General features: G+C 46.1%; 1 protein-coding gene across 2 annotated transcripts in view; it reads left to right on the top strand.

Moving 5' to 3' along the window:
* Nucleotides 1–17,363, top strand: part of LOC139763672 (insulin receptor-like) — a 51,507-nt gene that overhangs the window by 20,722 nt on the left and 13,422 nt on the right. Inside the window, exons 7-17 of one of the 2 annotated variants that reach the window (XM_071689976.1) lie at nt 137–297; nt 3,438–3,558; nt 3,714–3,848; nt 4,818–4,965; nt 6,488–6,693; nt 7,221–7,404; nt 8,768–8,937; nt 9,863–10,039; nt 10,799–11,033; nt 11,423–12,037; nt 13,082–13,182. In XM_071689976.1, the coding sequence (XP_071546077.1) occupies nt 137–297; nt 3,438–3,558; nt 3,714–3,848; nt 4,818–4,965; nt 6,488–6,693; nt 7,221–7,404; nt 8,768–8,937; nt 9,863–10,039; nt 10,799–11,033; nt 11,423–12,037; nt 13,082–13,182 (2,253 nt within the window). The remainder of the gene's footprint in view (nt 1–136; nt 298–3,437; nt 3,559–3,713; nt 3,849–4,817; nt 4,966–6,487; nt 6,694–7,220; nt 7,405–8,767; nt 8,938–9,862; nt 10,040–10,798; nt 11,034–11,422; nt 12,038–13,081; nt 13,183–17,363) is intronic. The other variant, XM_071689977.1, reaches the window with a different exon arrangement.

Below are 17,363 nucleotides of genomic sequence, written 5' to 3'. Positions count from 1 at the left end.
GTCTCTTCTCATGTCTGGACTACTCCTCATGCCACCTGTATCTTTCCCAGACGATCTATCGTCTCCCCATGAGTAGTTCGTGTGTCGTTTTCCACGACCTCCTTCTCCTCCATGAGACCTGTCCTCCCTCCTTCAGGTGATCTGTGCCACCCGGAGTGTGTCGGAGGGTGCGACGCCCCCAGCGACGCCTCCGCCTGCGTCGCCTGCAAGCATTACCAGGATGGCCACACCTGCGTCGAGTCTTGCTCCAACACCTCCAACAACACCTCCAACAACACCTCCAACAACAGCATACACGTAAGTGGCTCCACTTTCGCCAGCCACCTGACGTGTGAACGATACACATCACTGACGTGATCCATCACTTCACTGACGGGCCCTATCACTTCATTGACGTGCCCCATCACTTCATTGACGTGCCCTATCACTTCATTGACGTGCCCCATCACTTCACTGACGTGCCCTATCACTTCACTGACGTGCCCTATCACTTCATTGGCGTGCCCCATCACTTCACTGACGTGCCCCATCACTTCATTGACGTGCCCCATCACTTCATTGACGTGCCCCATCACTTCACTGACGTGCCCCATCACTTCATTGACGTGCCCTATCACTTCATTGACGTGCCCCATCACTTCACTGACGTGCCCCCATCACTTCATTGACGTGCCCCATCACTTCATTGACGTGCCCCATCACTTCATTGACGTGCCCCATCACTTCACTGACGTGCCATATCACTTCACTGACGTGCCCCATCACTTCATTGACGTGCCCTATCACTTCACTGACGTGCCCCATCACTTCATTGACGTGCCCCATCACTTCACTGGTGTTTACATGATTCGTCACAAAGATGAGGAGGGAGTCGAGGTGATGGGGCGGGATGGAGCAAGAGAATTAGATTTGACGGGGCCAGGATCACCATGGATTGGGTAGAGGATGGGTGAGTCAACACTGATATGGTCTGCTAAGGACATGTAGGGTGAGGGAGGCAGATATTGTGGATATGTCCACATCTCTCGTCGTCTGTGGACTGGTACAAAGGCTTTGTTACTTTATTTAATCCATTTCTGCTTTGGCTGTGGAAGACACCTGATTTGTAGGACGATCCTTAACCATCTAAGTGACTCCAAAAGCGTAATGTCTGGTGTCTGATCAAGTTAGAGAATCGAATGTTATTGAGTCTATACGAATATGTGAGGCTTCAGTGACTGTGTATATATGTGTGTGTGTGTGTATGTGTATGTGTGTGTGTGTGTGTGTTTCCTCACGTCCTCACGTGACACTCCAGGTGTTGGAGATCGTCCAAGGATTCGACTGTCTTGACCTCAAAAGTTTCTCCCGCTCAGGTCACCTTCAGTTTACCCTACGATGCATCTTCGTAGACGTGGGATTTGCATGTTTGTGATGAACATTAGGTCAACTGCTGATTGATAACTGGTTGTCTTTTTGAGTTTTGAAGGACTCAAGACTTGCTTTAAGTCACCTTCGAAGGCAATGACAGTGGACACACCAGTCATGCCTTCGTTCTGGCCACAGTAATAGAGGCAATATGAGCTTCAAGCGACCATCCTACGCCAGTCTTGCACCTTCCTACGCCAGTCATGCGCCTCCCTACGCCAGTCATGCACCTTCCTACGCGAGTCATGCGCCTCCCTACGCCAGTCATGCGTCCTGATGGTGTGAACTGCGACGTCTTGTTCTATAGACGAATCAACTTCCTCCTGATTAACCCCACGATCCTCATGTCGCAGGGTTACGTACCTTTACGCTTCTCAATGTACGTTCGTGGATGCGTTGCGACATGTCTATTGCGTCCACAGGTTATATGACAGGTCTGTGTTCACAGGTCATATTATGACAGGTCTGTGTTCACAGGTCATATTATGACAGGTCTGTGACCACAGGTCATATTATGACAGGTCTGTGTTCACAGGTCATATTATGACAGGTCTGTGTTCACAGGTCATATTATGACAGGTCTCTGTCCACAGGTCATATCATGACAGGTCTGTGTTCACAGGTCATATTATGACAGGTCTGTGTTCACAGGTCATATTATGACAGGTCTGCGTTCACAGGTCATATTATGACAGGTCTGTGTCCACAGGTCATATTATGACAGGTCTGCGTTCACAGGTCATATTATGACAGGTCTGTGTTCACAGGTCATATGACAGGTCTATGTTCACAGGTCATATTATGACAGGTCTGTGTCCACAGGTCATATTATGACAGGTCTGTGTTCACAGGTCATATTATGACAGGTCTGTGTCCACAGGTCATATTATGACAGGTCTGTGTTCACAGGTCATATGGCAGGTCTGTGTCCACAGGTCATATGACAGGTCTGTGTCCACAGGTCATATTATGACAGGTCACGCTTTCTTCTCTGTCCACACAAACGCTCTGAATTTTGTTTATATGGAAGGTCACGTTCATGTGTGCATGGCGTTCCTGTGTGCATGGCGTTCCTGTGTGCATGGCGTTCATGTGTGCATGGCGTTCATGTGTGCATGACGTTCATGTGGTCATGGCCTTCCTGTGTGCATGGCGTTCATGTGTGCATGACGTTCATGTGGTCATGGCCTTCCTGTGTGCATGGCGTTCATGTGTGCATGACGTTCATGTGGTCATGGCCTTCCTGTGTGCATGGCGTTCATGTGTGCATGGCGTTCATGTGGTCATGGCCTTCCTGTGTGCATGGCGTTCATGTGTGCATGACGTTCATGTGGTCATGGCCTTCCTGTGTGCATGGCGTTCATGTGTGCATGACGTTCATGTGGTCATGGCCTTCCTGTGTGCATGGCGTTCATGTGTGCATGGCGTTCATGTGGTCATGGCCTTCCTGTGTGCATGGCGTTCATGTGTGCATGACGTTCCTGTGGGGTTTATCAGTCATACGTGCTGGGTTTATCATTACCGTGTGAGGTTTAACAGTGATATGTCTCGGGTTTAACACAGTAGGGTCGTATTTATCAGTAATCAATCTAGGGTTTATATTGTCGGTTGAGTTTTATTAGTGATAAACCCAGGTTTTATCATCTTCGGGACATAAGTCTAAGTGGTGGGTCTTATCAGTGATAAACCCAGGTTTTATCATCTCAGGACATAAGTCTAAGAGGTGAGTCTTATCAGTGATAAACCCAGGTTTTATCATCTACAGGACATGAGTCTAAGAGGTGAGTCTTATCAGTGATAAACCCAGGTTTTATCATCTACAGGACATAAGTGTAAGAGTTCATGTGGAGTGTGATAAGTAGAAGTACAATTGTACTTCACCGTAGTCTTAATACTTCCACAGTCTTCCATGACATTCCAGTTCTTCGGCAACACATGTCCAGTCTCTGGTCCACCTGCAGGGCAATGTATACATATGTGATGTATTTCCAGTATGATCCAGTTAACTGTTAGCACCTGGCGTGTTCCAGTACCAGGACTACCGGTGTATCAGCCTTGAGTCGTGTTCTTTGGCTGGGTGGACCGTCCGGAATGAAGAGTGGACCAGCAGGACCAGGGAACGGTCCAGACTCGTCTGTGTTCCATGTGATAGTAAGTCTACAATATCCGTTTTCATTATCATCTCACACATAGCTCATAGATGCCTCATAACTCACAAGAAGAAGATATCAAAATACGACTCAAATTAGTCTGAGAATTTGCATACCCATTACCGTGTATGTGATGATGAGAACCATCTGTCGCAGGTGTGGTCGGGCCCAACACTGGTAATTGTAGCAGGTGGTGTCGAGGAGTAACTATTACCAGCACCAATCCAGGGCGAACCTTACGTCACTGCCAGAGGGTAGAAGGCAACCTCAACATCTCCGTCGCTGGAGGATGTAAGTAATGAACAATTTCATCTCTACTCTATATATATATATTGGAAAGGATCACAATTTTGCGTGTGATGAAGTATATTCTTATGAGTCCACGTGGAAAATGGAACACAGTAAGTTCCCAAGTGCACTTTCGTGTAATGATCGCATCATCAGGGGAGACACAAGAGAGAAATATAACAGTCAGTTAATATACATCAAAGAGACGTGTATCAACTGACTGTTATAATTTTCTCTTGTCTCCCCTGATGATGTGAGTATTACACGAAAGTGCACTTGGGAACTTATCGTGCTTCATTTCCTCGTGGACTTATAGGAATATTTAGGGCATCATAAGTGTCATGCATACATACGGGCGAGGATGGAGTTACTCATCGAAGATTTTCGCATGAAAAGGGACACTCCATGGCTTGTTATTTTGTTCTCAGACAAGCAGGCCTCTGCATCTTACTCGTCTTTCTAAATGTCCTTCAAGATCCTGCATGAGAGAAAGGAGTGATGGACGGAGAACGAGGAATATTGTAGTGAACTGCACACACACACACACACACACACACACACACACACACACACACACACACACACACACACACACACACACACACACCAATTAGCTGGTGTGTTGCAAGAATTTATTTACAAACTGTTGATGTTTTTGATAATGTCCTTCTCATGGGTTCATCCTCTATATCTGGCTTCCATTTATCCTTCCTGGGTGATCTGAACACCGACCCTCGTCTGGAAACAATACCTTGACACTATAAACACTTTCTAACACTACAAATCTCATCTCTTGATGCTTCTCATTAATCTTTTTGTTTTTATACATTTTAACAGCCTCGTCTTTGACTTCAGTATATTACAAGCTCAGCTTTGTAGGTTCCTGTCTTTGTCCAGTGTTTCTCCCAACACGTATGTAGGTGAGTAGAGTCTTGTGACTCAAGGTTAACCACTCCACCATCCTCCTGCCAGGGAACCTGACACTCCAGTTGGAGGAGAACCTGTACGACCTGCGGGAGGTGACTGGTTACATCCGCGTCTACGGTTCCGACACGCTCTTCTCCCTCAACTTCCTCCGTAACCTGCAGGTCATCGGTGGTCAGGACCTGGTCCATGGCAAGTTAGTATTGTCCTCACTGTCGTAACTTGCAGGTCATCGGAGGTCATGGCCTTGTGCTGTGGCTGCCCTGTGGTCAGGGATAGGGTGATGCAATGAAGGCTTCGAGACGGCTTCATACTAAGCTCGAGGCTTCGTTCAGTCATTCTTGAGGTGAACACATCCGCTCATTCTAAGATTCCCTCTACATGACTGAGTTGTGTGGTGCATGCAGACGCTGGGTGGTGGTCTTCGTTTATCTTCTCCTTTCAGTGTTGTTCTGGTCGTCCACTCAGAGGTGGTCTTATCAGAGACCATCATGGAATGAAGCTTTAAGATTCGGAATGTCCACGATACCCGAACCCCGAGGTTCGTGAGAATGGTTCGTATAGACTTTGTCGCCACATTCTTGTGGCGTGACCTCTGGCCTGACTTTGTGTCATTCTTATGGCGTGACCTCTGGCCTGACTCTGTGCCATTCTTGTGTCGTGACCTCTGGCCTGACTTTGTGTCATTCTAGTGTCGTTATTTCTGGCCTGACTTTGTGGCGTGACCTCTGACCTGTCTCTGTGTCATTCTTATGGCGTGACCTCTGGCCTGACTCTGTGTCATTCTTGTGTCGTGACCTCTGCATCTCATCAACCTGGGTCAGGGTATGTAGACACCCCATAAGGATTACTACATCATCTGTGCATTCGACAATGTCGATCAATATACCACTAATGAGCCTCTGCATCGACTACTGTCTACCAGTCTATCGGATACTCGACCCATACGCATGATCAAGACGTGAGAGTTATGGACGTGGTTGTAATACATCTATACTATAACTGGGAAAGGAACCTCTGTGTCCACAACACGAATCAACATTATTCGTTATTCGTGTATTCGTTACATGTCTGGACATCTTGAGGGATCCCATCAGCTTAGAAGATTTTTTCTTAAAGTGGTCTTCAACACTTCAGCTCAAAATACCTTGTTGAGACAGGCATAAACGACCATTAGACTCCCGTCTCAACTACCTCTAGTGTTGTACAGGTAGTTATGACAAGATATGAGTAATGACTTACTTCTCGTTTTCCATATTAAGATAACTTGATATCATATGTTAGTAGACCCCATGCAAACAGATAAGACACAACTGGTACACTTGGACGGTGTCCTCTGTTGGTACAGTGTGTGTGGCGAGGTCCCTGTGTTGTATCATCACTCCTGCAGTATCAGGGGTGTAATGCCACTCAGAAGGTGCTAATCAGACCTCCAGCACTCTGATTACCTCCAGATGGGTAAGTGTCATGAGAGAAGGACTCGTCTTTCTATATCCAAACTTTAGTCATTCTAACTTTGTATCTTCTTCGAAGCAAAGTCAACTGTTTTTAACTTCTTCTTTTCCCAATATAGATTTATGTGTTTGTGTCTATCATTCTAGAATGACCTGATTTTCTCTTTCGTCATGACATGAAAATATAAGCAAGAGCAAGTGTTGTGTATTTTTACCAAGATGATCCATGTCATATGTTCCTCACATTGTGTATTGTCTCGTCAGGTACGCCTTATATGTCCTGGAAAATGAAAATCTTCAAGAATTGTGGAACTGGGATGAACACGGCCGGTCCCTCAGAATCAGTCGTGGCAACCTCTTCTTTCGCTACAATCCGAGACTTTGCCCCAAACTCATTCAAGAGGTGGCCAACATCACTGGCTTGAAGCTTCTCTCTTCCGACAATGTGTCCAGCTCCTCCAACCCACCATGTATGTACCCCATGTATGATAAGCCCATCATGGCCATACTTCATCCCTCCCACACATCACCTCAGGTTAAGGCCACTATCAAGACCTCTCCTCATGATTCTCCTACAAGACGTAACTCGTTGCGTCCTACCTCTTACTTTTACATCTCTTACCGAGCTGCTAAACAGCCCCTGACGTAACTAGACGTATATATAACAGTAACAGACAGAAGTATACGAGGCAAAGCGACTCTCGTATAACTTGAAGAAAATGATAGTATTGTATTAAATTCCTTTTTTATGTTTACTTCATCGAAATCTATTAGCTGGAAAGACGAACGTATGACTCATTATCACATGGGAAGAAAGAACTCTTTCACATCGTGAACTTTGACCTTACGTCAGAGAAGGTCAGATAACCCGGCCCAGTGTCTTATTTATCACAACGTAAACACCTCATCACCATTTTATATCCTTTTGCTTTCCAAAGATCCCGAGATGGTAAGTCTATTGCTGAGTGTGAGGATAACGTAGCCTGTGTCATGCCAGGCTACGGGCCGGAGCTGCCAGCGAGCGCCTGGCCGGGGAAGACTGCTGGCACCATCAAGGTGTCGTGGAACCACGTCTATCACGGTTACGACAACAGGTTCGTCATTGGCTACTACGTCTACTACAGAGAGACGGACACTCCCGTCACGCTCTTCCAGGGACGCGACGCTTGTAACGACAAGATGTGAGTAATTTTGGAAATGGAATGTCACCATGGATGTTTGATCTGTTCGTAACCAGGGTGGTGAGGGAGGTGTTGGAACGAGAAGCAGGAGAGATTAGGAACTAGTGTGCATCTTCGTGTTCTTTTGGATATTGTGGGGTTGTTATAAGTTTATTTGTGCATTTAAGTATAATTTGATTTAGGGAATTACTTAATTCCTTTCATTGTTGCACAGACATTCAACCCTGAAGTCCCTCTTTACCACATGTTCCATAGCAATGAAATTTAGGACTTAGAGGCGAATGTCAAAGAGGTTATGAACGATAATCTAAATACAAGCGGGTTTTTTGAGGATCTAGCATTGATCTTGAATCACTTTCTCAAAGGATTGGACAATGAGACGAACAACATCAAAGGATACCAGGGTGGGAAATGTGACCTCACAACACCACAGCAAACACCATTTGATCAGTCATGTGAACGAGGCCATGTATCCAAGCACATGGGAAGATTCGGTTAAGATTTCCATTTCTTACAAACTAATTTAGACTTTCAAGAATTTATGTATTTTTCATAAAACACACACACACACACACACACACACACAGCTTCGAACGTATGGCGAAAGATAAGGTCTATTCAAAGTCTTTCTTCCTGCTTGGATTCTGTTTCATTGACGGGGAAAATCAACATCGACTCTCCTACTTCTTTCAAGCATAAACACAAGGATGAGAGAGGGATATAAGTCTTTACAGTCCCAAAAATGTTCACATATGATGTTCAGGGAGAAAACCTCCACTCACACATCACCACCTCCGCCACATCATTACCAATACATCAACACAACTATAGTAATAATGGAACACTGGGACACATCCACTACACAACTTTCCATACACACTGTACCTCCACAACCTTCCATACACACTGTACCTCCACAACCTTCCATACACACTGTACCTCCACAACCTTCCATACACACTGTACCTCCACAACCTTCCATACACACTGTACCTCCACAACCTTCCATACACACTGTACCTCCACAGCCTTCCATACACACTGTACCTCCACAACCTTCCATACACACTGTACCTCCACAACCTTCCATACACACTGTACCTCCACAACCTTCCATACACACTGTACCTCCACAACCTTCAATACACACTGTACCTCCACAACCTTCCATACACACTGTACCTCCACAACCTTCCATACACACTGTACCTCCACAACCTTCCATACACACTGTACCTCCACAACACCATCTTGCTCAGTCTAACTTCATCATAACAACACCATTGCTCTGTATCTCCTCCCTACAACATCCCGCCCCTTCACTACCACAACACTAAGCTCACCAGCGTCCCTCGCTTGGCAGGTTGTGGAAGAGAGACTTCTGGGAGTACAACAAGGAGCAACAGAGGGTTGAGACAGTGAAAGGTCTCAAGCCCTACACCCGCTATGCTCTCTACGTCTCTGTCTACTACACTGTGGCGGAGGAAACTGCTTCGCGCTCAGCCATTCTGACCGTCACCACGAACGCGACCAGTAAGTTCTCTCTCTCTCTCTCTCTCTCTCTCTCTCTCTCTCTCTCTCTCTCTCTCTCTCTCTCTCTCTCTCTCTCTCTCTCTCTCTCTCTCGTCCTGACCTGCAGAAATGTGTGTGTCAGGTTTCAGTGGCTGCCACTGCTTCAGGTGTCAGTGACTGCCACTACCTCAGGTTTCAGCTGGTGCCACTACCTTAAGTTTCAGCTGGTGCCACTACCTTAGGTTTCAGCTGGTGCCACTACCTCAGGTGCCAGTAGCTGCCACTGTTTCATACGAAAGACTGGGCTGAAGTTCTGTTAACCCCACAGGTCTGGAGTACAGACATCTCCTGTACTTGTCTGATATTTTCAAAAAGACTGGTCATTTCTGTTCGCTCCTCCTCGAACATCTTCAAGATATTCGCTTCCACAGATCTTCTAAAAACGATCATTATCTTCTCATTCTCTCCATCTCTATCTATCTGGTGTTCTACATGTTCCAGACTATATCTATTTCCGTCCCACACAAGAGACATTTCTAGACAGAAGCAAGTCACCGACCTTGCGTCGTGGGACAGACGTAAAAACACCTTCCATCCTGCTACCCAAACACTGCCAGACGAAGGGTTGAGTTCGACAACACCATCCCCATCCATGACAGACGTAAAAACAGCTTCCATCCTACTACCCAAACACTGCCAGACGAAGGGTTGAGTTCGACAACACCATCCCCATCCATGACAGACGTAAAAACAGCTTCCATCCTGCTACCCAAACACTGCCAGACGAAGGGTTGAGTTCGACAACAGCATCCACATCCATGACAGACGTAAAAACAGCTTCCATCCTGCTACCCAAACACTTCCACACGATGTGTTGAGTTCGACAACACCATCCCCATCCATGACCACTATTATGTCACCTGTGCTCCGTGTGTTACCCCAACAGACCCGTCTCCTGTGAGGGAGGTGAGGGTGAAGCAACCAGGCTCCACCTCCAGCCTGGCCCTGACGTGGAGCGAACCCTCCGAGCCCAATGGGATCATCAGCTTCTACGAGGTGACGTACAGCGAGGTCTCGCACCTCTACGACCCTAGCCTAGGATGCGACGAGGACTACGTGCGTCGTAAGTGTCAGATGTGCTTGCTGGTGTCCTGCCTCACCATCTATCCTCCCCACCCACCATGGTCCTGCCTCACCATCTATCCTCCCCACCCACCATGGTCCTGCCTATCCTCCCCACCCACCATGGTCCTGCCTCACCATCTATCCTCCCCACCCACCATGGTCCTGCCTCACCATCTATCCTCCCCACCCACCATGGTCCTGCCTCACCATCTATCCTCCCCACCCACCATGGTCCTGCCTCACCGTCTATCCTCCCCACCCACCATGGTCCTGCCTCACCATCTATCCTCCCCACCCACCATGGTCCTGCCTCACCACCTATCCTCCCCACCCACCATGGTCCTGCCTCACCATCTATCCTCCCCACCCACCATGGTCCTGCCTCACCACCTATCCTCCCCACACACCATGGTCCTGCCTCACCATCTATCTCCCCTCAACAACATTGTTATATGGATCATGTTTTCCCATGTGAGAAGAGGATTATCATATCATCTGCTGTGGAAATAAAGGAATATTCATGTGTTCATCTTTTCTCAATTGATTTATGATCCTTCGTTCATGAATTCTATGGCGTTACCGGACTCTTCCCGCTTGTGGCTGCGTGGGTACGCCGCGAGTGAAAAAGTCACCTCCCACCATGGGAGATAACACCTTTCCCTGCTACTGATCGCAGGGCAGCCTTGGAATGGCAAGCACCCCTTGAGAGGTGGTCCTGTGTTTAGATTAGGTTATGATACGAGTTGTGTGTCTCCAGCTGGCGGAGGTGTTGTGGGGAAGGCCTCGACGGACAGACACGAGGTGGAGGGTTCGACAGCGTCGCCAGAGGAGCAAGACACCGGCGGAGGTCAGTACGTGGGCGTGGCTGACGGAGGGAAGACCTCCCACCAGTGTTGCTCCTGCAGACCATCCAGCTCCGTCGTGTCCAAGGAAGACAGACAATATGATATCGAATTTGAAAATTATCTCTGGAGGGAAATGTATGCGAAGAGGTGAGGAATACGTATAGTTGTACATACATATATCATCATATAGCAATAATCTACACACACACACACACACACACACACACACACACACACACACACACGATTGAATTGTGATAAGTTCCTTTTGAATGAAATGGAGTGAATGACTGACATTATTAAGCAGTCGATCATTCTTTCATCCATTGTACTCCTTCCCAGATAAGCTTTCAGCAAGATCTGACACTATTTTGCAGCTTCTTTGTATCATTTCATCGGATCATTGTCTGCAAATTATAGCTAATATCAAGTCCTGATTTATATATACCTTTATTTGACTTATTACTTGCGTGTCGTATGATCATGTTGCACGGAAATGTTATTGTGATCTGTGGTTTCATTGTCTCGTTGTGCAGGGAGAGTGCAGACAAGGCGAGGAGCCCTCACAGAGGAGCACGTTCTACTGCTGGAGGAGGAGGCAACAGCAGAAGGCGACGACGAAGAGAGGCGGTGGTCGACAGCGAGCCTGGAGACGTGAGGCTGGGACGACTGCCTACCACAGTGGCAGGTGATGGGGGACGACTGCCTACCACAGTGGCAGGTGATGGGGGACGACTGGCTACCACAGTGGCAGGTGATGGGGGACGTCTGGCTACCACAGTGGCAGGTGATGGGGGACGTCTGGCTACCACAGTGGCAGGTGATGGGGGACGTCTGGCTACCACAGTGGCAGGTGATGGGGGACGTCTGGCTACCACAGTGGTAGGTGATGGGGGACGACTGCCTACCACAGTGGCAGGTGATGGGGGACGTCTGGCTACCACAGTGGCAGGCGATGGGGGACGTCTGGCTACCACAGTGGCAGGTGATGTAGGACGTCTGGCTACCACAGTGGCAGGTGATGGGGGACGTCTGGCTACCACAGTGGCAGGTGATGTAGGACGTCTGGCTACCACAGTGGCAGGTGATGCACCACCAAGCGCCCTTCCTCACCAAGACACCAGCACCACCACTGTAACCACCTCTGCCAGGTAAACCATATTACTACCACACTCTACATCTGTGGCGTTTTGTGATGTGAGTCAGTCATCTGTGGTCGTTAAGGAACTGGTAATTAACATCAACGACTTGTTCAAGAGAACAGAAGTTCTTGTAATCATCAAGAACTTGATAGAGTTGTGAGAAGAGATCAATAACTGATTCGTAACTGTGGAATATAACTGATATTGTTTGCTTTAAATGAACGTCAGGTATTGTAGTTAAGGTAGTTAGCAGGTTGTTTGGGCTTAATTGCCAGGGTCGTTACGGCCGTCAGAGTCTAGCTGCATCCACCACCAACCGAACAATCGTTAACACCTTCTTAATTGGTCAAGGTAATTGTTAGACCATATATGCTCCTACTGGGCAAGCAGTTTAAGTACATATTTGTGTACATAATGATATGATTCACATTTTCACTCATTGGTATAGCGGTTAACGTTACTGGAGTCATGCACGGGCCCGCCTGGGTTCGAATCCTGGCGTAGCAGTCAGCCCACACCCAGCCTATGTGTTCATCCATGAAGAAAATATAATGAACGCCCTTTAGGTTTTGACTTTGATATGCATATAATTTCTTCTTGTAAAAAGGAATTTTACATGTTTGAATGCGTAAGTATAGAACATTAGATGTTCTATTTTTCACTGAAGGTCATTGTGATATCATATGATATCTATATCTATAACAGTGTATCTATGAAGCAAATTATAATGATGATGTCATCCCTGATATGCACCTGTTATCTTGAGAACTATTTGATAACCATTATAGTAACAACTGTTAATCAAGTCATTACCACTGTTAATCAAATCATTATCATTGTTAAATAATTATCACTGTTAATTAGATCATTATCACTGTTAATCATCATTATCACTGTTAATTAGATCATTATCACTGTTAATCATCATTATCACTGTTAATTAGATCATTATCACTGTTAATCATCATTATCACTGTTAATTAGATCATTATCACTGTTAATCATCATTATCACTGTTAATTAGATCATTATCGCTGTTAATTACATTGGCAGTGAGGTCGATCATGTCAGAAGAAGGACGGGAATGAAACTCACAACCAAGTTACCAGATTTCAGCCACGCTGGTCCACCAGTCACGACTCACAATGACTCAGGTGGGTTGTAGACTCACAATGACACAGGTGGGTTGTAGACTCACAATGACACAGGTGGGTTGTAGACTCACAATAACACAGGTGGGTTGTAGACTCACAATGACACAGGTGGGTTGTAGACTCACAATGACACAGATGGGTTGTAGACTCACAGTGACACAGGTGGGTTGTAGACTCACAATGACACAGGTGGGTTGTAGACTCACAATGACACAGGTGGGTTGTAGACTCACAATAACACAGGTGGGTTGTAGACTCACAATGACACAGGTGGGTTGTAGACTCACAATGACACAGGTGGGTTGTAGACTCACAATGACACAGGTGGGTTGTAGACTCACAATGACACAGGTGGGTTGTAGACTCACAATGACACAGGTGGGTTGTAGACTCACAATGACACAGGTGGGTTGTAGACTCACAATAACACAGGTGGGTTGTAGACTCACAATGACACAGGTGGGTTGTAGACTCACAATGACACAGGTGGGTTGTAGACTCACAATGACACAGGTGGGTTGTAGACTCACAATGACACAGGTGGGTTGTAGACTCACAATAACACAGGTGGGTTGTAGACTCACAATGACACAGGTGGGTTGTAGACTCACAATGACACAGGTGGGTTGTAGACTCACAATGACACAGGTGGGTTGTAGACTCACAATAACACAGGTGGGTTGTAGACTCACAATAACACAGGTGGGTTGTAGACTCACAATAACACAGGTGGGTTGTAGATTCACAATAACACAGGTGGGTTGTAGACTCACAATGACACAGGTGGGTTGTAGACTCACAATGACACAGGTGGGTTGTAGACTCACAATGACACAGGTGGGTTGTAGACTCACAATGACACAGGTGGGTTGTAGACTCACAATGACAATGGTGGGTTGTAGACTCACAATAACACAGGTGGGTTGTAGACTCACAATGACACAGGTGGGTTGTAGACTCACAATGACACAGGTGGGTTGTAGACTCACAATGACAATGGTGGGTTGTAGACTCACAATAACACAGGTGGGTTGTAGACTCACAATGACACAGGTGGGTTGTAGACTCACAATGACACAGGTGGGTTGTAGACTCACAATGACACAGGTGGGTTGTAGACTCACAATGACACAGGTGGGTTGTAGACTCACAATGACACAGGTGGGTTGTAGACTCAAAATAACACAGGTGGGTTGTAGACTCACAATGACACAGGTGGGTTGTAGACTCACAATAACACAGGTGGGTTGTAGACTCACAATAACACAGGTGAGTTGTAGACTCGTTTCTGTAAACATATTAGGTAAACACATCGCTTTTGTTGGCCTGCCACATACGCCAGAAGCCAGTCCAATGAGAATGTTGAATAAATCTGGCGTAGATAAGTTTTAGTGTTCATGTATTAAATGTATCTGACATACATCTGAGTTATAGAAGTTATGAAGATAATGTATTAAATACATTTGACATAAAGAAGTTATGATATTGATGTGTTAACTGTCTTTGATATAAAGAAGTTCTGGTGTTGAGATATTCAAGAAAAATGAAGTCAAAGTATATGATGTCACACTGAAATGACTTCAGAAGATACTGATGAAGTATTACACTGACATCTGCAATGAAGGGGAGGGTAGAAGTATAATTGTTAGAGAGACTGTAAGAAGAAATTAATATTTACCTAAAAATTAGCTGGGCAGTTTACTGTTCGACACTGCACTGGTTTATGTCCAGTAACTACACTGACACATCCTGTTGCCCAGTAACAGTACACTGACACATCCTGTTGTACAGTAACAGTACACTGACACATCCTGTTGCCCAGTAACAGTACACTGACACATCCTGTTGCCCAGTAACAGTACACTGACACATCCTGTTGTACAGTAACAGTACACTGACACATCCTGTTGCCCAGTAACAGTACACTGACACATCCTGTTGTACAGTAACAGTAAACTAACACATCCTGTTGCCCAGTAACAGTACACTGACACATCCTGTTGTACAGTAACAGTACACTGACACATCCTGTTGTCCAGTAACAGTACACTGACACATCCTGTTGTACAGTAACAGTACACTGACACATCCTGTTGTCCAGTAACAGTACACTGACACATCCTGTTGTACAGTAACAGTACACTGACACATCCTGTTGTACAGTAACAGTACACTGACACATCCTGTTGTCCAGTAACAGTACACTGACACATCCTGTTGTCCAGTAACAGTACACTGACACATCCTGTTGTACAGTAACAGTACACTGACACATCCTGTTGTCCAGTAACAGTACACTGACACATCCTGTTGTCCAGTAACAGTACACTGACACATCCTGTTGTCCAGTAACAGTACACTGACACATCCTGTTATCCAGCAGCTCTGTTTACTGACGCTAATCCTGTTGACAACGGATCAGTATACAGATCTGTTACAGATGACTCTTTGAAACTAACTACAAAAGGAATGTTTTGGTTCATTCCATTTGTTTCTGGTTCAAGTTTGGTTGTGTTAAGCACACAATGTTATCTCGCAATGCCTCATGTCGTATCTCGGTGCTGGATCTACATATGTAACTGCGATGGTCACTACTGAGGACAAGAGAGGGAGATAAAGTGCCTCAGTGATAACATGACTTGTTATCAGCTTCTGCTAAATGCACGAAGTCTTCAACATCCAGGTCAACACAGATGATAACCGCATTTCCTTTTCTGGTTTGTTTACGTCTCTCTAATTACTTAGGGTCATCCTAGCCTCTACTGAGTTCACCAATCACATCTTCATTATCACATAAGTCAATTATTGAGTCGTCCTAACTATACTGTCCCATGCATACTTCCCAGGAGTGTCCTCCCCATTCAATTCTCCCCATTCAAGTCCTACCCCCTCCCCATACAAGTCCTACCCTCCTCATTCAAGTCACCCCATTCAAGTCCTACCCCCTCCCCATACAAGTCCTACCCTCCCCATTCAAGTCTCCCCATTCAAGTCCTACCCCCTCCCCATACAAGTCCTACCCTCCTCATTCAAGTCACCCCATTCAAGTCCTGCCCCATACCCCATTCAAGTCACCCCATTCAAGTCCTGCCCCCTCCCCATTCAAGTCCTACCCACCATTCAAGTTCCCCCATTAAAGTCCCCTGGGAAGTATGCACATTCCTGGGAAGTATGCACCACGGGACGGTATAGTTAGAACGACTCAATAAATCACTTATGTGATAATGAGGATGTGATTGGTGAACTCAGTAGAGGCTAGGACGACCCTAAGCAATTAGAGAGACGTAAACAAACCAGAAAAGGAAATGTGGTTATCATCTGTGTTGACCTGGATGTTGAAGACTTCGTGCATTTAGCAGAAGCTAATAACAAGTCACGTTATCACTGAGGCACTTTATCTCCCCCTCTTGTCCTCAGTAGTGACCATCGCAGTTACATATGTAGATCCAGCACCGAGATACGACCCTCTACTCAGGTCAACGATCCTTGACCCCCCACTCAGGTCATCCCTATCCCTTTTACAACCAGTTAAGCTGCTGACCAAGGCTACCAGAAGTGTCCCAAACATTATTACCAAACAATATACATTTAACGAAGGTTCTCCCCCCACCCCTTACAGTAAATGGAGACCAGTTGATGTGTGAGAGCAGAACACAGACTCTGAGTACCAATGACTGAGAGGTCAAGGATTATGGAGATATCCACTGTGGTTTTGAGACTAGGGTTGTAGACGTGTCCACTGTGGTTTTGAGAACTAGGGTTGTAGACGTGCCCACTGTGGTTTTGAGAACTAGGGTTGTAGACGCGTCCACTGTGGTTTTGAGAACTAGGGTTGTAGACGTGTCCACTGTGGTTTTGAGAACTAGGGTTGTAGACGTGTCCACTGTGGTTTTGAGAGCTAGTGTTGTAGACGCGTCCTATGTGGTTTTGAGAACTAGGGTTGTAGACGTCATGACCTCAACTACGTGTTATCATGTCTAAACCACCCTCCTTCCATAGCCAAGTCACCACTGCTGCACAAGTCTTAAATCCCTTTTTTAAGGACACAAATCATCCTTGTTTTATAGTCTTAAATCCCATTTTTAAGGACACAAATCATCCTTGTTTTATAGTGTTAAATCCCTTTTCTAAGGAGACAAATCCTCCTTGTTTTGCAGGTAAAGCCTACGATACCTCAACCA

This window comes from Panulirus ornatus, chromosome 47 (assembly GCF_036320965.1).
Source record: "Panulirus ornatus isolate Po-2019 chromosome 47, ASM3632096v1, whole genome shotgun sequence".
Classification (NCBI taxonomy): Eukaryota; Metazoa; Arthropoda; class Malacostraca; order Decapoda; family Palinuridae; genus Panulirus; species Panulirus ornatus.
This window is presented reverse-complemented; position numbering and strand designations above follow the sequence as displayed.